At 63.1% G+C, this 21290-nt stretch overlaps 3 protein-coding genes across 4 annotated transcripts; all 3 read right to left on the reverse strand.

Moving 5' to 3' along the window:
- Positions 1–5: 5 nt before the first annotated feature.
- On the reverse strand, positions 6–2252 carry ZBTB39 (zinc finger and BTB domain containing 39). The gene has a single exon (XM_039703292.1). It carries the CDS (start codon positions 2170–2172, stop codon positions 43–45), a length of 2130 nt encoding a protein of 709 aa, XP_039559226.1. The 5' UTR covers positions 2173–2252; the 3' UTR covers positions 6–42.
- A 2018-nt stretch (positions 2253–4270) lies between these two features.
- On the reverse strand, positions 4271–5923 carry LOC120499505 (tachykinin-3-like). Its single transcript, XM_039703290.1, has 5 exons — positions 5796–5923; positions 4956–5157; positions 4775–4871; positions 4676–4699; positions 4271–4603 (listed from the first exon to the last, which is right to left on the reverse strand). The coding sequence occupies exons 2-5, from the start codon at positions 5049–5051 to the stop codon at positions 4458–4460; spliced, it is 363 nt and encodes a 120-aa protein (XP_039559224.1). The 5' UTR covers positions 5052–5157; positions 5796–5923; the 3' UTR covers positions 4271–4457.
- Positions 5924–8107: 2184 nt separating this feature from the next.
- MYO1A (myosin IA) lies at positions 8108–19966 on the reverse strand. 2 transcript variants are annotated; one of them, XM_039703175.1, is made up of 28 exons: positions 19844–19966; positions 18260–18375; positions 17984–18078; positions 17766–17870; positions 17616–17662; positions 17428–17491; positions 16994–17092; positions 16796–16899; positions 16575–16722; positions 16374–16492; positions 16204–16290; positions 16056–16121; positions 15839–15943; positions 15525–15587; positions 15228–15428; positions 12018–12244; positions 11336–11536; positions 11161–11254; positions 10895–11044; positions 10748–10816; positions 10408–10494; positions 10094–10168; positions 9727–9861; positions 9518–9624; positions 9317–9449; positions 8776–8928; positions 8581–8705; positions 8108–8231 (listed from the first exon to the last, which is right to left on the reverse strand). In XM_039703175.1, the coding sequence occupies exons 1-28, from the start codon at positions 19964–19966 to the stop codon at positions 8108–8110; spliced, it is 3222 nt and encodes a 1073-aa protein (XP_039559109.1). The 2 variants fall into 2 exon arrangements, with proteins under 2 accessions (XP_039559109.1, XP_039559111.1); XM_039703177.1 differs by lacking the exon at positions 10408–10494.
- Positions 19967–21290: the final 1324 nt, after the last annotated feature.

Raw genomic sequence — 21290 nt, forward strand, 5'->3', positions numbered from 1 at the left:
CACAGCCTCCATCATCACCACTCCTCCTCCGGCAGCGCCCCATCAGCTATCCGTGTTTTTCTCGGCCTCTTTGGAATGGATGATGTACATGAAAGTCTGCTCGATGGTGAAGTCCGGCGGGAGGCTGCCCTTGTGCACCCCTATGTGCTTGCTCATCAGGTTGAGCGTGGAGCTGTAGTGGCCACACACCGTGCAGCGGTACATGAGGGCCCCCGAGTGCGTCCTCAGGTGGCACTTGATGGTGGAACGCCCTCGGAAGAACTTGTGGCACACCTTGCACTGGTAGGGCTTCTCGCCGGTGTGGATGCGCCGGTGGTAGTTGAACTCGCTGGTGTGGGCAAACCTCTTGCCACACACCTTGCAGCTGTACTTGCTGTTCCCCGGCTGGTTCTGCAGGGCCAGCTCTTCGCTCAGGAACTCCTCGGGCAGCTTCCTCTTGGGCAGCCCCTGCGGCGGCAGGCGCTCCCCAAATCCCGCCCGGATGTCCAGGCTGCCCCCGCACTTGTGCTGGCTGACGTGGTAGCGGTAAGCAGCCTCCAGCTTGAAGCTCTGGCTGCAGAAGTGGCACTGGAAAAGAGCCTCCTCCACGTGCTGGTGCACGGCCAGGTGCTTCTCCAGGAGCTGCCGGTCCACGAAGCTGCTGGCGCAGACGGAGCAGGAGAACACGGAGATGCCCAGGTGGGACAGGGCGTGCCACAGCAGGCTGCAGAGGCTCAGGTGCCGCTGGTCGCACACGCCGCACGTTTGGCTCTTCAGGTTCACGTGCTCCAGCAGGTGGTTCCTCACCGTGTGGAAATCTTTGGCCAAGGGCTTCCCGCAGGCAGCACAGGCCAGCTCGGGGCCGGGCCCTCCCCCAAACACAGCCACCTTGCCTGGCAGGGGGTCGCTGGGGTGGACAATGACGTTGTTGTCGAAGACCCCGTCCCGCCGGTGCAGCGTCAGCTGCCACTGGGTGAAGAACTTGGTCTCGCACATGTCGCAGGAGAAGAGGAAGATGCCGATGTGGGACAGCACGTGAGTCACCCTGGAGTTGCGGTCCTGGAAGTGGGTCTCACATACCTTGCAGTTCCCTGTGAGCAGGTCCACGTGGTCCCTGGCGTGCTGGCGGATCAGCTGGATGTTGGGCTCCAGAACCTTCTTGCACACCTGGCAGGGCATGGCCTTGCTGTCCCGGCTGTCGCTCTCGAAGGCCAGCTCCTCCTCGCTGTCATCACTCAGCTCAATCACCTCCTCAGATGGGACCAGCTCTTCTCCAGCATCCTCAAAATGCAGCTCGGCCTCTCCCAAATCCTCCAGCTGGAGCTCATCCATCTGCTCGAAGCCCTGCTCTTTGGAGTGGTCGCTGTTGCTGGGGCAGGAATTGCTCCCTGTGGACACATCCAGGGAGGGGTCAGCGGGGAAGAAGCCGCCCTTGCTGTAGTCACCATTGCTCTGGGCCTTGTACTGAGGGCAGGAGCTGCCTGTGCTCTGTGCCACGACATTCCCACCGGGCTGGGCCCCCAGACCCACAACCGGAGCAAACTGCCCCGCATCCGACTCCTGCTCTGTCTTGGGAGGCTGCTGTGGGTGCATCAGGGGAAGAGCCTGGCTGGCCTCAGCCACAGCACTCCTGTCATCCTCTTTGTAGCTGCCCACCATGTCCCCGTGCAGGAGGTAACTCCGCTCGGGGCCGAAGTGCTCGGCGCCGCTCCGCACGTCCCCCAAGGCGTGGCTCTGCTCTGAGGAGGTGCTGCCCAGCGGCCCAGCCCGGCCTTCCCCCACACACAGGGCAGGCTGCTTGGTGATGGCCGAGCTCTCCAGGTCGGGGAAGGTGGAGTGGCAAGCCTGCAGCAGATCCTCCATGCCCAGCCTCTCCGCCACCTCGTAGATCACGCCCACGTTGATGAGGTCGGTGAAGAGCTCCGAGGTGTACACGAAGCTCAGGATCTTCTCAAAGTTGGCTGGCGTGATGAAATCCACCACGTAGGTCCTGGCGGCGTCCAGCCCCGTGTTGAGGAAGAGGTTCTGGAAGTAGCCAGCAGCACAGGCCAGCACGGCCTTGTGCGCGGCGAAGGAGCGGGAGCCCACCAGGATGGTGACGTCGCACATGGTCTCGGAGAGCCGGCACTTGTTGAGTTCCTTCAGCAGGTTGTTGGGGTGGTTGGTGCTGTGCAGCTTGATCCTCATGCCCATCTTAGCAGCTGCTCAAGAGGCCCTTCTCCTGGTCAGCTCGGCCTTCACGCTTTCATCCGCGGAACTGGCAGGGCAAGGGGCTCTGCAGAGGGAGAAACGCAAAAAAAAATGTTATTTAACAACAAAAGCAACATCATCCTGGTCGTTTTGCACCTTTCTGAGGAGCCATGGAGCAGCTGCTCAGCTGGAGATGGACTAAACCTGTCTTTCACCTCAGTTTTGGGAAGTAAAAGGCTGGATGTGCAAAGCAGCAAAGTCAAAACAAAAAGGGACCAACTCTCAGAGGCAGGGACAGAGATCCTGCTGACCCTGAGACCCAGCTGAAACCTGCTCCAGACATCTCCCTCTTCCCAAGCTGGGGATGAAGCTCCTCTCCAAAGAGATGTCGCTCGGGCTGGACACGCTAGTTGGATTTGCCTCAAGCTCCTCCAGCTGCAGCCACTTCATTCCTTCACTTCAGATTCCACCAGGACCCACAAGGAGACTTCAGGTTCCCAGGTGGGATTCTCTGCATTCCCGCCTGTGGATTCCCCTGGGATGGATTCTCCTGGGATGGATCCCCCCGGGATGGATCCCCCTGGGATGAATTCCCTGGGATGGATCCCCCTGGGCGGGATTCTCCTGGGATGAATTCCCCCGGGATTTCTTGGTGGCACCTCTCAGATTCCTCAGCTGCCACCACACCTGTCCCACAGCACCGGCCATTCCCCCCAGTGTCCTCCCAGCTTGTCCCTCTGTCCCGCTCACAGACACCCCAACAGCTCTTGGAATTTCACAAACTTACCCAGCAAACTCTATCCTTAATTCCCCTATCCCCAATTCCCTGCCTTCCCCGTCCTGAGACAGGGAACAGTGAGCCCAAAAAGCAGCAAAGAACCAGAGTTTGGAGGGATTGGAGCTGCCCCTGCCCCAGCTCCGGGAAAAACCAAAGCGCAGAGAATGGAGATGCGAGGGATGGGGTGAAAACACCACGGGCAGCAGGGCAGGGCGAGGAGGAGGATGAGGATGCGGCGAGGAAGGCTCTGGAAGGCAAACCCTCCCCAGCCCAAAAAGCACCTGGGCAGGTTCTGCGGCGGAGGGGATGGGGCAGGAGGGGAAAGAACCGCACAGAGGATGGGGGGCCGGGGGGGAGTCCGGGAGAGAAACAGGCCGGGGGGACAGCGGGGTCCCGGTGCGGCCCGGGGAGGGGGCAGGAAAGGCCCCCGGGGGGAGCCACGAAAGGCAGCGAGACGCCCCGGGGAGGGGAGGAGGGGGTCGGCGCGGGCACGGGGACACGGGGCGGGACACACGGACACGGGGAGGGACAGACGGACACGGACATACGGACACACGGACACGGGGACACAGACAGACGGACACGGACACAGGGACACAGGGAGGGACACACGGACACGGGGCGGGACACATGGACACACGGACATGGGGAGGGACACATGGACATGGGGGGGACAGACGGACACGGACACAGGGCGGGACACGGACAGGAGCACGGGCACTTCTCCGTTTCCGGGCGCTGCCATGGGGAAGGGACCGGTCGCGGTAGCCCAAGAGCACACGAACTCCGGGCCCGGTGCTCCCGCGGGCTCACCCCCATCCCCGCGAGCTCACCCCCATCCCCGCATCCCCTTCCCCGTGGCCTCATCCTCGTGGGCTCATCCCCGTCCCCATGGGCTTGTCCCCGTGGGCTCATCCCCACATCCCCATCCCCGTGGGCTCATTCCCGTGGGTTCATCCCCATCCCCGCGGTCCCGTTCCCGCATCCCCGTAGGCTCATTCCCGTCCCCGAGGGTTCATCCCTATCCCCATCCCCCCGGCTTCATCCTCCTCCCCGTGTGCTCATCCCCGTCCCCGTGAGCTCATCTCCGCGGTCTCGTTCCCGCATCTCCATCCCCGTGGGTTCATCCCCGTCCCCGTGGGCTCATCTCTGCAGTCCCGTTCCCGCATCTCCATCCCCGTGTGCTCATCCCCATCCCCTGGGCTCATCCCCGTCCCCGTGAGCTCATCTCTGCAGTCCCGTTCCCGCATCCCCATCCCCTGGGCTCATCCCCATCCCCATCCCCAAGGGCTCATCCCCATCCCCGTCCCCTGGGCTGTCCCGAGCGGGCCCCGGAGGCGCAGCCAAGACACGGAGCCGCACTTCGCGCGTGTCCCGCGCAGACACGGGTGGCTGTATAACGCGGCACGCCCCGGTGTACACAGGCGCACGGACACGCTCCCCGCGGCTCCGCGGCCCCACCGTCCCCGGGACACCGGGCACAACCCCCGCGGGGGGCTCGTTCCGCCGCTCAGGCCGCCCGCAGCGGGGTCTCTCCGGGAGCGGGGGGTCCCGGCGAGCACCGGGGGGCCGGGCTGCCGCCTCCCCGCCCCGCCGCTCGCCCGGGCTCCGCTGCTCGCTTCCCCATGAGCCCCACGAAGAAATCGTGCATGTCTCCTGCGGAGAGACCGGCCGTCAGCGGCACCGGTACCGGCGCCGGCACCGGCGCCGGCACCGGGCGGGACTTACTCTTCTGCTGCGCCGCGGGGGGACCTGGAAGAGACCGAAACGGGTGAGCGGGAACCGGGCGGACCGACACCCTCCCATCCAAGCCCCCCCGCCGCTCACCGGCGCCCTCCTCCCGCAGCAGCTCCAGCGCGGCGGCGGCGGCGGCCCCGGGGCTGCCGCGGGCGCTCCACGGCAGCGGCTCCGGGACGGGCATCCCCTGCGGCAGCGAAGCGGGTGAGAGGGGTGGGAAGGGCTCCGGGGGGGTCCCGGGATTCCCCCGCTTCCCCCGCGACGGCCGTACCGGCGCGGGGCCCGGCGGGGCGGCGGGGGCGCGGCGGGCGAGGGCGAGCGGCAGCGCCAGGAGCAGCAGCACCGCCAGCGCCGGCCGGTTCTTCATCCTCGGGGGGACACGGGGACAGCGACCAGCGACGCAGCGGCGAGGCCCGGGGCTGCTGCGAGCCTCGATGGGGCGGGCAGGGATGAGTCTGGAAGCGAACCGGGCTCTGGGGAGGGAAAGAGACGGGAGACGGGGCGGGGGCGGCGGGACCCCCTCTTGGGTGTGCGGAGGGGGGAGCACGCCTCTTCCCGGGCTGCCGGTGTCCCTCGGACGGGTGCTGCACGCCGGGGTGCATTACCGGGGTGGGGGGGGTCCGTTCCGGGGCGTGCAGGGGCCCCGGAGGTGCCGTGTCCCCGCTGGTGCCCGTGGTGCCCCGGTTGTGCGCTCACACTCGAGCCGGGCAAACACGAGGGAGGGGCACGGGCACGGCTCGGGCTCCGTCCTGCACCTTCACTCGTCTCAGTCTTCACTCCCCTGACTCGCTCCCTGGCACACTGGCATCCCCTCAGCACACCCCTGTCCCCTGACACGCTCCCTGGCACGCTGGCATCCCCAGGCACACTCCCCAGGCATTTTCCTGCCCACAGCCCGACTTGCTTCCAGAAACCCCCCACCAAACCCTCCCCAAATTCAACCAACACCTTCACCCCATCTCTCCCCCTCCCTACGCCCTCCCCAGCGCTGTCCCAACCTCCTCTTCCTCCTTCTGCCTTCCCCTAACCCCAGCGGGGCGAGGACAGGGCACAGCAGCTCCCGGGGACCCCTGGAAGCCCCCAGGACCGTGGGGGACACGGGGACACAGACCTGCCGAGCCCGTCGGTGGAGTCGGGGGCTGAGGGACCCTCGCCGCTCGGAGCAGGGATTCCTCGAGCCGTGGTGGTCGTGGGCAGCTCCCCCGGCCCGGGCTCAGCCGGGAGGCGAAGTACCGGGACAGCGGCGGCTGCTCGGCGCTAAATAAGGGGCTCTGCCCGTGGCACGGCGTGGGTGGGCAAGAGGAGAGCTGCCAATGGGGGCCGGGGGGGGGGAGTGGTACCCCCACCCTGCGGCTTCACGCCCACGCAGGCACCGTGACACCGCCAGCGCTCGTGGCACACGGAGTCACACAGCGGCACACGCGTGCCCACGCAGGCACCCCCGGGCTGGGGGGGGTCAGCACACGGGCACCGTGCCCACGCAGCCCCCGGCCCCTCGTTGTGGGGATGTCACCGTGGGGCTGTTGGCACGTTGTGGGGACACGCATGGAGGAATGGTGCTGGCTGGATGCTGGGCGGTGCAGACAGGGTTTGGGGGGGTCTCGAGGGGGAGAGGGGATCATCCAGGCTCCCGCCGTGCACACGCGAGCACGGGTGTGCCCACACACACTCACAGGTACCTCACACCCTGCCCCACTGCAGCGTGCCCGGCCTGGTGCCAGGGTGTGCCAGGGTGTGCCAAGGTGGAAGATGGGGAGGAAAATTTGGGGGAAAGCAGAGGGACACAAGGAAAGAGGGAAGGACTGGGCCAACAAATGAGAGGCAAGGACTCCATCCCAAGCAACAGGCGGTGGCGACTGCTCCGGTGGCTGCGGTAGCCCCCCGGGAAGGCGGCGGGCAGCGGCGGCTCACGTGGCAACACAGCCCGGGGCAGGGCAGCATCTGCAGCGCCGGCAACGTTAATTAAACCGGAGCCTGGCCAGAGACGGTCTAATTAATTAATAACACCTACTTGTGAGATGCCAAGTGCGACGCAGCTGTGAAGAGCCGCGGTGCCCCGGGCTTGTTTACGGCTCTCGCCCCTCGCCGGGGGAAGGTCCCTGTGCTGGGACGTGACGGAGCCGGCAGCGGGGAGCCCTCGGTGCTGGGACACGGCCAGGCCACCAAAGTGTCGCACGTGTCCCCCCCCACGTGCGGGAGCTGCCCGCACACGCTCCCCCTGCACGACAAACGGAGCTCCGGGGCCCACCTGGGAGCTGGTGCTGGTGGTGACGTGTGACGGGGAGCTGGCAGCTCCCGAAGGTACCGCGGGTGATGTGCGGGGACAGGATAAAAACCCTCTTCAAGAGCTTGATGAGCGCGGGGGGGAAAGGCAGCAAAGTGGGGGGGAGCCTGGCATGGGGGCTGTGGGGTCCTGGGGGCTGCAGGACTGGTGGGAGCCCTGAGGGTTCAGGGGGGCTGGAGGATTGATGGGGGTCTGGAGGGTTCTGGGGGACTGGCAGGGGTTCTGCAGGTCCTGGGGGGGTTGAAGGAGTGATGGAGCTCCTGAAGGACCTGGGGGCTGCAGGGCTGGTGGGGGTCCTGAGGATTCCTGAGGATTCTCGGGGCTGGAGGTCTGGCAGGGTCCCACAGGTCCTGAGAGCTGCAGGATTGGTGGGGGTCCAGAGAGTCCTGGGGGCTGCAGGGCTGATGGGGGTCCTGAGGATTCTCGGGGCTGGAAGACTGGCAGGGTCCCACAGATCCTGAGAGCTGCAGGACTGGTGGGGGTCCAGAGCGTCCTGGGCACTGCAGGGCTGATGGGGTCCTGTGCAGGACTGATGGAAGTCCCACGGGTCCTGCAGTGTCGCTGGGGCTGTGCAGCACTTCCCTCTGTCCCATTCTCCACGTTCTTGTCCCCAAGTGCAGCCCCAGTGCCAGCCCAAGCAAGGAGCCCCTGCATGGGTGTCCTGCAGCAGGGTGGGGGGACCCTGGGCAGGGGGACAAGGACATCCAGTGCAGGCAGGAGGATGACAGGGACCTCACATGCAGCCACCCACGGCCGCCAAGAAATTGCCTCTGAAGCAGCGCGAGCTGTGAGCCACTTGATGGGAGAAGTGGCCACAATTTGGAGCCTTTCCAATCACCACAAGCTGAGCGCTGGCTGCAATCAGGCGTCAGGAAAAGTCAGAAAAGGGGGAAGCCAGGATGAGGGGTTACATCACGGGGCTGGGCCGTGCCCCCAGCTTGGGCACTGAGGTCCCCTGAGGTCCCACCCGCCTGTAATGAGGTGACACCGCCCCGGTACCGACACCTCAGCATCCTTTTAATGGGGTTGGAGCAGTGCCCGGGTGCTGCCAGCACCCAGAGGAGTGGGGGATGACACAAAGGGGGTCTCGGGGGTGCCAGTGTGAGGGTGGGGGGTCCTGGTGAGGGGCGAGGGTCCCCTCAGTGCACCAGGACCTCCATCTTGTTGCTGCCCTTTTTCTTGCAGACAGGGCCGTTGGTGCTGGCCTTGGGTGACTCCACCACGGTGATGGACACGTCGCCCTTCGGGAAGCGGGTGGAGAACCTGGGTGGATGGAGGGGAAAAGGCAGGATGGAGGGGAGGGGTCAGGATGGAGAGGTGGGAGGGGGACACGCCCACGCCCATCCCCTCATTGCCCAATGAGCTGCTTTGGTTACGCCCACTCCTCAGCGGCTTCCTGCTGCAGCCAATCAGGTCACTGGCATGGTGCCCCACCCTTGGAGGCTCCACCCCCACCTCGGGCACCGCCCTGTCCCACCCACAATAGCCCCACCCACAGAAGCCACACCCTCTGTGCCCCAGCCCTGCCCCACCCATTATAGTCCTGCCCTTCAGACCCCGCCCACTGCAACCACACCCACTCTAGCCCCGCCCACCAGAGCCCCGCCCACACCTGTCTGTGATGTGCAGGGGCAGCGCCTGCCCCGTGGTGGCCTCGAAGGTCTGGTGCAGGCGGGTCACCAGCTCGATGAGGTGCTCGCTGAGCAGCAGGAAGTCACCCTTGGCCCCTGTGGACACCTGGGGGGCAATCGGGGGGTCAGCCCTGCTGGGGACCCCCTGAGCCCCCAGGGCCCCCCTCCCCAGGTACCTCCTTGAGGTGCAGGGCCAGGAAGCCGTCGGAGAAGCGGGTGACGGAGACGCCACGGATGTCACTGAGGCTGAGCACGGTCTTGGGCTGGGCGGCCTTGGGGTCAGCCAGGACCAGGTGCTCGGTGGTGAGGAGCAGCAGGCGGGGGACTGTCTGTGGGAGGGGGTCAGCGTGGGCAGGGGGTCAGCGTGGGCAGAGGGTCAATGTGGGCAGGGGGTCACTATGGGCAGGTCAGTGTGGGCAGGGGGTCAGCGTGAGCAGGGGGTCAGTGTGGGCAGGGGGTCAGTGTGAGCAGGGGGTCAGGGTGGCCCCGTGTGCCTTCCCACTGCCCAGGGCACGGGGCCAAAGCAGGATCTCACCTTTCCGCTGGCCCTGTTCACCTTCATGGGCAGGGGGTCAGCGTGGGCAGGGGGTCAGCGTGGGCAGGGGTTCATTGTGGGCAGGGGGTCAGTGTGGGCAGGGGGTCACCAAGAGCTGGAGGTCACGGTGGCCCCGTGTGCCTTCCCACTGCCCAGGGCACGGGGCCAAAGCAGGATCTCACCTTTCCGCTGGCCCTGTTCACCTTCCTGACAGTGTCGGCCATCACCAGCTTGTCCTTGGCCACGGCGTGGAGCTTCTGGTACTTGGGGTTCTGCTTCAGCCCCAGGTACTCCCCGCGGAAAGGCTGCTGCAGGCTGGGGACGAGGCCATCAGCCCCTGCTGCCCTGAGCTCCCCTGCACCCCCAGCCCCCTGCCCTGGCACCTTTTTGGGTAGAGGGTCTTCTTGTCCTTGAAGAGTTCGCTGGCGCAGAGCCTGGCCTGCAGCTGGGCCCGGCGCGACGCCGGCAGCTGGTCCCGGTACTTCTTGCACTGCCGAGGGAGGGGACGGTTTGGTGCCACCAAACACCTCCCAGGGGAGCCGGCGCACCCAGATCCAAAGCTGGAATTCTCCCCATCTCCCCCTGCTCCCACCTTCCAGCGGTAGAAGATGTTCTTCAGCTCCTGGTTGGTGTTGTCCAGGAACCTGTAGGGCGCCGGGGGCCAGGTCCGGTCCGTCACCGACAGCGGCGGCAGGTTCTTTGCCAGCCCCACCAGGTACCTGTGCACCTGGGGGTGACAACGTGGCAGGGATTCAGGAGAGGACAGGGGCATCCAGCAGGCCAGGGGGCTGGGGAGGCACCGTGGCCCCCTCTCCCCCAGCCCAGGTTAGATAAAACCGAAGTGGGAAATACATTTGTCAGAAATATTGTGGCATAAGCCAACACTTGTAACTCTGTTGGTTGCGACCCTAAATTACCTGCTATTTCAGGGCATTTAACAACTCATCCTCCACACTCACCAGCCGCCGGTAGATGAAGTTGGCCAGGCAGGTGCTGGCACTGGAACGGAAATATTTCCTGTAGGTCCTGCGTGCCTGCGGGGACAGCGCCAGCGGTGAGGACACCGGACATCGCCACCAGCCCCACGAAGGACAAGGGTGTCCCATGTCCCCCACATCCCTCACATCGCCCACGTCCCCCACGTCCCCCACATCCCCCATCCCTGTTTGGCCCCAGTGGAGAGGACAGAGGCTCCAGCCCGACAGCGTGGGCAGACAGACAGACGGCACGGACAGCAGGACAGAGGCGGCCTGAGGGCACATGGCCCCGTTACCTGGTACCCTCTCCAGTGAGCGGCGATGGTGGTGGCGGCCGCCTGGCGTCGGCACTGGGACTTCAGCTCCCGGAGGAGCCGGCGAGACTGCGGGGGTGAGAGCCCAGGGAGCCCGGGGGGGAGGCACCAACACAGACATGGAGAGACAGGGAGAGGCAGGAGAGAGGCAGGAGAGAAGGAGGAAAGACGGGGAGAGGAGATGAGGGTGAATCTGGTCCCGCCGTGGGACACACGGAGCTCCTGGTCCCACTGTGGGGCACGCAGAGCCCCTGTCCCCACCCACCCTGCTCCCCCACACCAGGCCGGTGCCGTGGTGGCCCTGGGGCTGCCCGGCCCTCACCTTCCAGCCCCGTGCATAAGCCTGCAGGATCAGTGCCGACCGCTTCATCTGCTTGTACCGGTTCATTTGCTGCAGAACAAGGGCGTGAGTGGGGTGGGCTCGGAGAGCCAGGGGGAGAGGGGTGGCCAGGACCTGCCCTGCCCTCACCCTGTGGCCACGGAACCAGGCGGAGATGAGGATCTGGCTCTTGCGCATCAGCTGGTACTGGGTGCGGCACCGCCAGCCCCGAAACATCTTCTGGATCAGGGTGGCGAGCTGGGCCACGCGCTCCTGCCGCTGCCGCTCCAGGTCGAAGAGCTGGGGACAACCACGGCAAGCACTGGCTCACTGAGCAGCCCCAGGGGCTGTGGCATCACCCAGGAACTCCCAGGAGAAATCCGGACACCCCCTGGACTCTCCATTCCCAAACTCACAGTGCGTGGCGAGCGGATGAAGATCTTGGTGTGGCCGAACGCCAGCTCCTCGGCGGGGAACTCCAGACCTGCCAGCAGCACCTCGGTCCCCTCCCTGCACCGTGGCAGAGACAAGGATGATCAGAGCCCACCCTGGCAGCCCCCTGACCCCTCTCCATCCGTGGCAGCCCCGTACCTGTCCCCACGGTCCCAGCGGGGCCACGTGCGGGGGTTGAGCATCTTGTAGCGCTGCAGGAAGGGGCCGTAGAGCTGGCGGAAGGCGTAGCCCGCCCGCCGCACCCGCACGTTCTCCATCAGCCCCAGGTACCGCGCCTGCGCCAGCACCAGCTCCGGCGTGAACACCATGGCTGACTTGGTGTCGTTGGGTTTGATGCACCTGCAGAGCGCAGTGGTGGTTTGGGGGGCTTTGGGGGGGGATTTGGGGTGACAGAGGCACCCCCGGGGGTCTCTGCCGGGGCCTGTCATTGTCATGTTTTCTGAAAAATCCCTTCACCAGGATTTCTTCTCCTGGGAAGCTGAGAAGCCTCAGAGAAAAAATGAAAACAATGATTATCTGATTTGCTTCTCCTGCGTTTTGCTGCTCTGGAATGGAGATTGTTTACCAACATTGTTTCCTTGGTTTCATGTGAATTGTTTTTACTTAATGACCAATCACCATCAGCTTTGTCGGGACTCTGGGAGGAGTCACACATTTTTCATCAGTATCTTGTTAAACCTTCGGCCTGTATCCTTTCTCTAGTCTTTAGTATAGTTTTAATATAGTATTTTTTATATAACATAGATCATAAAATAATAACACGGAGCCAGATTCAATCATTCCTCCTCTGTCTGCAGAACTCTGAAAACGCCACAGGTACCTGATGTAGTTGGGGTTTTTGGAGTAGAGATTCTTCATCAGCAATGCCACGGACGACTTGAACTGGAAGCCTGCAGTGGGGGGCAGCTTGAGGGAGACTTTCTGGGGGTCTCCCTCGGGGAAGAGCGAGCGCAGCAGCGCGTGCCTGGCCGCCCACATGGCCTGCGAGAGGTCGCGGAAGAGCAGGTCGTTGTTCTTCTCGATGAAGCCCGTCACGTTGTAGGTGACCTGGGGAGGGCAGCGGGGTCAGCGCCCGGCCGGGGACGGGGGCACGGTGCAGCAGCCCCAGCCTGCTCCCAGTGCAGCCCCACATCGCCTGTGCAAAGCTGGGGAGGGGAGCGGGGCGCTGGGGAGAGGATTGGGGTGCTGGGAAGAGAACTGGGGTGATGGGAAGGGAACTGGGGTGATGGGAAGGGAACTGGGGCGCTGAGAAAAGGTCTGGGATGCTGGGAAGAGGATTGGGGCACTGAGAAAATGTCTGAGGCACCGGGAAGAGGATCAAGGTGCTGGGAAGAGAATTGGGGTGCTGGGTAGAGGATTGGGACACTGGGAAAAGGTCTGGGATGCTGGGAAGTGGATTGGGGCACTGAGGAAAGGTCTGAGGCACTGAGAAGAGGACCAAGGTGCTGGGAAGAAGACTGAGGCACTGGGAAGAGCAGCAGGGCAGTGGGAGGAGAACTGAGGCACTGGGAAGTGGACTGGGGTGCTGGGAAGAGGATCAGGGCTCTGGGAAGAGGACTGGAGCACTGGAAAGAGGATCAGAGTTCTGGGATGAGGAGTGTGGCGCAGGGAAGAGGATCAGGGTGCTGAGAAGAGGATCAGGGTTCTGGGATGAGGAGTATGGCATAGGGAAAAGGGTCAGGATCCTGGGAAGAGGGTCAGGGTGCTAGGAAGAGGGTCAGGGTGCTGAGAAGAGGATCAGGGTTCTGGGATGAGGAGTATGGCATAGGGAAAAGGGTCAGGATCCTGGGAAGAGGGTCAGGGTGCTAGGAAGAGGGTCAGGGTGCTGAGAAGAGGATCAGGGTTCTGGGATGAGGAGTATGGCATAGGGAAAAGGGTCAGGATCCTGGGAAGAGGGTCAGGGTGCTAGGAAGAGGGTCAGGGTGCTGAGAAGAGGATCAGGGTTCTGGGATGAGGAGTATGGCATAGGGAAAAGGGTCAGGATCCTGGGAAGAGGGTCAGGGTGCTAGGAAGAGGGTCAGGGTGCTGAGAAGAGGATCAGGGTTCTGGGATGAGGAGTATGGCATAGGGAAAAGGGTCAGGATCCTGGGAAGAGGGTCAGGGTGCTAGGAAGAGGGTCAGGGTGCTGAGAAGAGGATCAGGGTTCTGGGATGAGGAGTATGGCATAGGGAAAAGGGTCAGGATCCTGGGAAGAGGGTCAGGGTGCTAGGAAGAGGGTCAGGGTGCTGAGAAGAGGATCAGGGTTCTGGGATGAGGAGTATGGCATAGGGAAAAGGGTCAGGATCCTGGGAAGAGGGTCAGGGTGCTAGGAAGAGGGTCAGGGTGCTGAGAAGAGGATCAGGGTTCTGGGATGAGGAGTATGGCATAGGGAAAAGGGTCAGGATCCTGGGAAGAGGGTCAGGGTGCTAGGAAGAGGGTCAGGGTGCTGAGAAGAGGATCAGGGCTCTGGGATGAGGACCGTGGCACAGGGAAGAGGAGCAGGCGCTGCCGGGGCACTGAGGAAAGGTCTGAGGCACTGGGAAGAGGATCAAGGTGCTGGGAAGAAGACTGAGGCACTGAGAAGAGGATCAAGGTGCTGGGAAGAAGACTGAGGCACTGGGAAGAGCAGCAGGGCAGTGGGAGGAGAACTGAGGCACTGGGAAGTGGACTGGGGTGCTGGGAAGAGGACTGGGGCACTGAGAAAATGTCTGGGATGCTGGAAAGAGGATTGGGGCACTGGGAAAAGTTCTGGGGTGCTGGGAAGAGGATTGGGGCACTGAGAAAATGTCTGAGGCACTGGGAAGAGGACCAGGATGCTGTGAAGAGGTTCAGAGAGCTAGGAGGAAGTCTGAGATGCAGGGAAGAAGCCTGGGGTGCTGGAAAGAGGGCTGGGATGCTGTGAAAAGGATTGGGATGCTGGGAAGAGGATCAGGACTCTGGGATCAGGGCTCTGGGAAGAGGACTGGAGCACTGGAAAGAGGATCAGAGTTCTGGGATGAGGAGTGTGGCGCAGGGAAGAGGATCAGGGTGCTGAGAAGAGGATCAGGGTTCTGGGATGAGGAGTATGGCATAGGGAAAAGGGTCAGGATCCTGGGAAGAGGGTCAGGGTGCTAGGAAGAGGGTCAGGGTGCTGAGAAGAGGATCAGGGCTCTGGGATGAGGACCGTGGCACAGGGAAGAGGAGCAGGCGCTGCCGGACCTTGCCGGCGTAGTGGTGGATGCGGAAGCAGCGCGGTGGCAGGCTGGCGTCGGTGACACGCCGCGCGTTCTGCGTCTCCTTGCTCTCGTAGTGCTTGTGCGTGGCCAAGAGCTGGTTGAGTTTGGTGAGGAAGGTGTCCTCGTTGACCACGCCGGGCCGCAGGCACTCCTCGTCCAGCATGGCCAGTGGGAAGAGGACTGGGGCACTGAGAAAATGTCTGGGATGCTGGAAAGAGGATTGGGGCACTGGGAAAAGTTCTGGGGTGCTGGGAAGAGGATTGGGGCACTGAGAAAATGTCTGAGGCACTGGGAAGAGGACCAGGATGCTGTGAAGAGGTTCAGAGAGCTAGGAGGAAGTCTGAGATGCAGGGAAGAAGCCTGGGGTGCTGGAAAGAGGGCTGGGATGCTGTGAAAAGGATTGGGATGCTGGGAAGAGGATCAGGACTCTGGGAAGAGGAGTGTGGCACAGGGAAGAGGATTGGGGTTCTGGGAAGAGGATTGGAGCACCGGCAAGAGGAGCAGGGTCCTGGGAAGAGCATCAAGGTGCTGGGAAGAGAATTGGAACACTAGGAAGCGGATCAGGGTGCTGGGAAGAGGATCAGGGTGCTGGGAAGAGGATTAGAGCACTGGGAAGAGGAGCAGGGTCCTGGGAAGAGGATTGAGGCACAGGGAAGAGGATCAGGGTGCCGAGAAGAGGATCAGGGTTCTGGGAAGAGGATCAGGGTCCTGGGAAGAGGATCAGGGTGCTGAGAAGTGGATCAGGGTCCTGGGAAGAGGAGCAGGGTGCTGAGAAGAGGGTCAGGGCTCTGGGATGAGGCCCGTGGCACAGGGAAGAGGAGCAGGCGCTGCCGGACCTTGCCGGCGTAGTGGTGGATGCGGAAGCAGCGCGGTGGCAGGCTGGCGTCGGTGACACGCCGCGCGTTCTGCGTCTCCTTGCTCTCGTAGTGCTTGTGCGTGGCCAAGAGCTGGTTGAGTTTGGTGAGGAAGGTGTCCTCGTTGACCACGCCGGGCCGCAGGCACTCCTCGTCCAGCATGGCCAGGATCCCGGTGGTGCTCTGTCCACGATGGATGGTGTCACCCCAAACCAGCCCCAGTGCATCCCAGTTTGGGCTGTGGGGGGGAGCTGGAACCCCAAGATCCCAGCAACTCACGTTCTCAATCAAGTTGCAGATGATGCTGTTGTCAAAAAACTCCACCGGAGTCCACTGGATGCCCTGAGAGCAGATGTGGGTCAGGCAGAGGGATAACCCAGACCCTGCCCCACGGACACCCCCGGCTGGTGTGGGGCAGGAACCGGACATCCTGCCACGGGGATGAGGATCCTAAATCCCTTCCTGCCATTGAATGTGCTCTCAGCAGGGAGCGGGGCGAGGGAGGGACGTGTGGCGGAGCCGTCTCCGGCACTTCCCCATCCCAGGAGGGCTGAAACTCCTTGGGGCCGTGCTCTGGGAAGAGCTGGAGGTACCTCTCGGACGTATTCCTCCTGCTCCTCCTTCAGCGTCATCAGGATGAAGATCTGCTGCAGCTTCTCGTTGCAGTAGTTGATGATGAACTGCTCAAAGCCGTTGTCCTGCGATGGAAGGATCCTGTATGGCAGCTGCTTCCCGAGCCCCCAGCCCTGCCCCGTGTCCCAAATGCTGTTCCCAACCCCCTGAACGGGGTCTGGTGGATCCTTCACTCACCTGGAAGATCTCAAAGCCGTAGATGTCCAGGACGCCCATCACCTTCCTCTGCTTGTCCGACTTCACCTGGGGACATAACGGGGTGTTGAGCCCTGTGGGGGTGGGGGTCCAGGGTCCTGCTGGGGCTCCAGGATCCCCTGGGGCTCACCTGGATGCTGGCATTGATACGATTCACCAGCCAGTCAAAGAGGCGGCTGTAGATGTTCTTGGCCAGCGCGTCCCGCCCGTAGTAGCCCTGGAGAGAAGGGAGAGGGGCTGGTGTGGCTCTTGGGGGGCTGCCAGGCATCAGCCCCACGGCTGGGGGGTGGTCCTGCTCACCTGGGGGACGGTGAGGCTGGTGAGCACCGTCTCATCCCGCGCCTTCACCGTGCGGGAGCACAGCGCCCGCTCCAGCGCGCCGGGCTCCAGCCCGATCAGCTCGCACACCTCGCGCAGCTCTGAGCGAAGAGACAGCAGTGCCAGAGCCAAGGAGGGGCTGCGGGGGTCCCCCCCATTGCCATCCCTATCCCCCATCCCTACCCTGGGGGTCGCTGATGCTGCAGGCCTCCATCCCGCTGGCCTGGAAGCTGCTGCTCAGCTGGACGTTGCCCAGTTTGAGCACCACGGCCGTCACCTCCAGCAGCTCCGTCACCTCGGCGGGCGAGAAGCCGATGACCCTCATGGCGTCCTGGGGACGGACACAACAGCTCAGGGGATGGGGTGGGCTCCGGGATTTTTTTCCTGTCTTCCTGTGGGGGTACCTGCATAGCGTGGAAGTTGGCGGCATCGTCCATGCCAGGCAGGCTGGAGCCCTCCCGGTTCAGGTATCCGTAGTGCCCGCAGTCCTGGCGGAGCTTCAGCTGCTCTGGTGTTGGGGACAGGAGGTGGCAGTTCAGCCACCATCCTCCCCAGCTCCTGTTCCACCTCCAAATCCCCCGCCCTGCGGGGTCTGGACCTACGGAGCAGCTGTGGGGAAGCCCCAGCCAGGAGCTGGTAGAAGATGTGGAAGTTCCTCTCGCCCTTCACGTGCCGGACAATGCGGGATTTCTCCAGCAGGTCTGCAGGGAGGGGTCGTGTTGGATTAAGTCATGTTGTGACTTGGATAACTACTAGAATAAACACTTGAATAATTTAATAATGTATTCTGCAATTTCTCTGATTTTTGCAAAGCTTCATGAAGCCTTTTTTGCAAGACTATCTTTTGAAATTTGGTTTTAGTTCTGTTTCTCTCTCAACAATATCTGTTTTATTTATTTTTTTTTTTAAGTCAGCACATTTTATCTCAAGGTTTGTATAGAGACGACAGAACCTTCTGTCAGGTTTGGAGGATTTTCTACAAACCAATTTCCCGCAGGGTCAGGGTCAGTGTCACTGGGGTGTGGTGGCTACTCACAGTTGCTGATGACCCCTCCCAGGGGCTCGCCCTTGAAGTCGAACTCAATGTCCATGTACTTGCCCTGGGGGAAGGGGATGGGTCAGGGAAGGGGGTCCTGGTGGGACTGGCAGCTCCATTCCCCCCATCCCTGTCCCCTCTGCGCTCCCAGCCCCAGCAGGGTCCATCCCCCTCCCCAGGTCACTCACGAATCGGGAGGAGTTGTCATTCCGCACAGTCTTGGCGTTCCCAAAGGCTGCAGGAGAGGAGGGGGGGGTCACGGTGGGCTCCAGGGGGACAGCGCCGAGCCCTGGCAGGTCCGGGATGCGGGAGGGGGGCTCAGGACGTGCGGCACTCACCCTCCAGCACAGGGTTGGACTGCAGGAGCTGCTCCTTCACCTTGTTCACCTCCTCCCCTTTGCTGCTCACGGCCGCCACGTAGGACATCACCAGCTTGCTGGCCTCTGCCGGCAAGGGGTGGGGGTCACTGCGGTGGGGTCGTGGGCTCTGGGGGTGTGCCCCTCACCCCCCCAGCCCCTCGCAGTGCCCTGAGCCCCCCCGGCAGCTCCGGCCGTACCTGTCTTGCCGGCGCCGCTCTCGCCGGTGATGAGGATGCACTGGTCCCTGTCCCGGTCCCGCAGCGAGCGATAGGCATCGTCAGCGATGGCATAGCTGGGGGCAAGAGGGGTTGGAAGGGGCTGGAGCCATCTGGGGGCTTCAGGAAATGCCAAGACCTCCCCGTTGTGGCTGTGGGGTTGCCCCAGCTGGACCCCAACACCTTGGGGTTGCCTGGGAGTGTTGCCCTTGGCACAACCCAGGGCACCGAGGGCACCCCCAGCCTCCCCGTGCTCACATGTGGGGTTTGACGGCGAAGAAGCTGCAGTTGCGATATTCCTCCACCTTCTCCGGGGTGTAGATGGGCAGGGACTGGTACGGGTTCACCGAGATCACCACATTCCCAATGTACGTCTGTGGGGCAGCAGGGATGAGGGGCTGGGGGGTCCTGGTGCTCCCCATCCCCATCCCAGATCCTGGTCTTCATCCCAGAGCCCAGATCCTGCTCCCCATCCCAGACCCTGCAGCCCTGCTGCTTCTCAGGTCCTTCTCCTCATCTCAGACCCCAAATCCCGCTCCTCACCCTCGACCGTGCAGCCCTCCCACTTCGCATCCCAGGCCCCATACCCTGTTCCCACTCTGAACCCCAAAGTTCTCCTGCTTCCAATCCCAGACCACATATACTGCTCCCCACCCCAGACTTTGCAGTTCCACTCTCCAGATCCTTTTCCTCAGCCCAGACCTCATATCCTCACCTCCCCAAGGCTCACCTTGAAGGCCTCCCTTTCTCTATCCCAGATCCTGCAGCCCTCCCAATCCCCATCCCAGACCTCATATCCTCTTCCCATGCCATACCCCATATCCCATATCCTATTCCTCATCCCATATCCCATATCCCCATCCCCATCTCAGACCCCATATCCTCTTCCCATCCCAGACCCCATATCCCACTCCCCATCCCTGCAGCCCTGCCAATCCCCATCCCATACCCCATATCCCAATCCCCATTTCAGACCCCATATTCTCTTCTCATCCCATACTCCATATCCCATACCCCATACTCCATATTCCTTTCCCCATCTCAGACCCTGCAGCCCTGCCAATCCCCATCCCATAATCCATATCCCAATCCCCATCTTAGACCCCATATCCTCTTCTCATCCCATACTCCATATCCCATATCCCATTCCCCATCCCAGACCCTCTAGCTTTCCCAATCCCCATCCTATGCTCCATATCCCATTCCCCATCCCAGACCCTGCAGCCCTGTCAATCCCTATCCCATACCCCATATCCCAATCCCCATCTCAGACCCCATATCCTCTTCCCATCCCATATCCCACATCCCATACCCCATATCCCATTCCCTGTCCCAGAGCCTGCAGCCCTGCCAATCCCCATCCCATACCCCAGACCCCATATCCCAATCCCCATCTCACACCCCATATCCTCTTCCCATCCCATACCCCATATCCCAATCCCCATCTCACACCCCATATCCTCTTCCCATCCCATATCCCATATTCCATACCCCATATCCCATTCCCCATCCCAGCCCCTCCAGCCCTGCCAATCCCCATCCCATATCCCATTTCCCATATCCCACATCCCGTATCCCATATCCCATTCCCCATCCCATCTCTGCAGCCCTGCCAATCCCCATCCCACATCCCATATCCTGTATCCCATATCCCATATCCCACCCGCCATCCCAGACCCTGCAGCCCTGCCAATCCCCATCCCATAGCCCATATCCCAATCCCCATTTCAGACCCTCCAGCTCTGCCAATTCCCGTCCCACATCCCACATCCCATTCCCCATCCCACATCCCATACCCCATATCCCAATCCCCCCCAAACCCCCCCTTGTCCCGCTGCCCACGTAGATGTCGCGCCGGCGGAATCGCTCCCGCAGCGTCTGGACCAGCGACTCCTCGGTCAGCGGGTCCAGCAGCACCAGGTCCGCCACGGCCTCGGCGTCCAGCAGCGAGGAGGAGCCTTCCATGGCCGGGCAGCTGCGGGCCAGCTGCGGCACAGCACGGGGGATGGAGCCACGGGCACGCAGCCCCTTCCCCAAAACGCCCCACCAGCTCCTCAGCAATCTCTGGGATCTCGGCTGCTCCCCCCAACCCTGGGGACAGGGGACAAAGCTGCCACACAGCCCCAGAGGCACGAGGGGCACCTTGCCGGGGTATCCTGGTGCCCAGCACCCCGTGGTGGGGTTGGGGGCAGGCGGATGCTGGGGGGAAGCGGGGACCCGGGCGGGAAATGCGGACACCTGGCTCCTATTCTTGGATTAATTCAGCCTCCACTTCCTCCCTCCTTCCTGGCAGGGGGAAGCCGGGGCGGGGAGGGGAGCCCAAGCCCCCCGACAGGTCACCCCCCGGAGCTGCTTTCCCCCCAGGTCTCCTCCATCCCTCACCTGTCGGTGACAGCGCAGTCACGTTCCTGGGGGTGACCTTCACCCCCGCTTTACAGCTGGGGCGCAGGGCTGTAAACCCAGCCCCGCTTATCGGTGCCCCGGGGAAAGTTCACGAGCGAGGAGAAGGTGGGGAAAGATGGGGCAAACAGGGTGATGGAGGTGATCCCAGCAACCTCCAGAGACGGCAGAGCCCTGCAGGGGTCTGAGCCCCCCGTGCTGCTGGGTGAGACCCCAGGGTCAGCAGCCAGAGTGAGAACCCCCCCAGCTCCAGGGCAGCGCTGGGCTCAGCCCGGGGCTCCCAATGACACCAGGTCTCCTGGGATGGGGGTTTTGGGGATGGGGTACCCCCACCCAGCTGGGGATTGGGGGGCTCGGGCCCTCAGCTGCTCTCCGGGTCCCCCACTCACCTCCCGGGCGCAGAGCAGCGGCGGCTGGAGCGGCTTCAGCTGGAGCTGCCCCGGAACCGGCGGGGCTCAGCCCAGCCCAGCGCTCGGTGCTGGCCCCGTCCGGCCCACGGAGGGGAGGGGGCGCCGCAGGGCCCTCCCCCAGAGCGCTCGGATGGGGAAACTGAGGCACGAAGGAGCAGCGAGCGGGGATCAGCCCTCAGCGGTCCCGGCTCGGCTTTCCCCACCCTTGCAGGAACAAGCAGGGAAAATCCTGGAGCCGAGCAAACAAAGGGAGCTTCCTCTCCTGGGCTAAGGGAAACAGGGGCAAGGTACAGGGCTGGAGAACCAGGAGCAGCTGGGGCTGGAGAACTGGGAATGCTCAGGGCTGTCCCCAAGGACTCAATGCTCATTCCCTGTCCCCAGGGAATGCCACCCAGGGGTTGTTGTGTCCCCACACATCATCCCCAGCAGAACGACCTCCCACAGCTGGCTGAGCCCTGGGGTCACAGCAGGACGAACAA

This window comes from Passer montanus, unplaced genomic scaffold, assembly GCF_014805655.1.
Source record: "Passer montanus isolate IOZ18808 unplaced genomic scaffold, ASM1480565v1 scaffold161, whole genome shotgun sequence".
In the NCBI taxonomy this organism is placed as follows: domain Eukaryota; kingdom Metazoa; phylum Chordata; class Aves; order Passeriformes; family Passeridae; genus Passer; species Passer montanus.

Excerpts from the sequence above, each read along its gene's own strand:
- MYO1A (XM_039703175.1), bottom strand. The coding sequence starts at position 19,966 with ATGGAAGGCTCCTCCTCGCTGCTGGACGCCGAGGCCGTGGCGGACCTG. Across the intron at positions 15,588-15,838 it reads AGGAGGAATACGTCCGAGAG|GGCATCCAGTGGACTCCGGT; the intron begins GTACCTCCAGCT and ends ATCTGCTCTCAG. Across the intron at positions 15,429-15,524 it reads TCTGCAACTTGATTGAGAAC|AGCACCACCGGGATCCTGGC; the intron begins GTGAGTTGCTGG and ends CATCGTGGACAG.
- ZBTB39 (XM_039703292.1), bottom strand. The coding sequence starts at position 2,172 with ATGGGCATGAGGATCAAGCTGCACAGCACCAACCACCCCAACAACCTG.
- LOC120499505 (XM_039703290.1), bottom strand. The coding sequence starts at position 5,051 with ATGAAGAACCGGCCGGCGCTGGCGGTGCTGCTGCTCCTGGCGCTGCCG. Across the intron at positions 4,872-4,955 it reads CCCCGCCGGGCCCCGCGCCG|GGGATGCCCGTCCCGGAGCC; the intron begins GTACGGCCGTCG and ends TCGCTGCCGCAG. Across the intron at positions 4,604-4,675 it reads CCCCGCGGCGCAGCAGAAGA|GAGACATGCACGATTTCTTC; the intron begins GTAAGTCCCGCC and ends GTCTCTCCGCAG.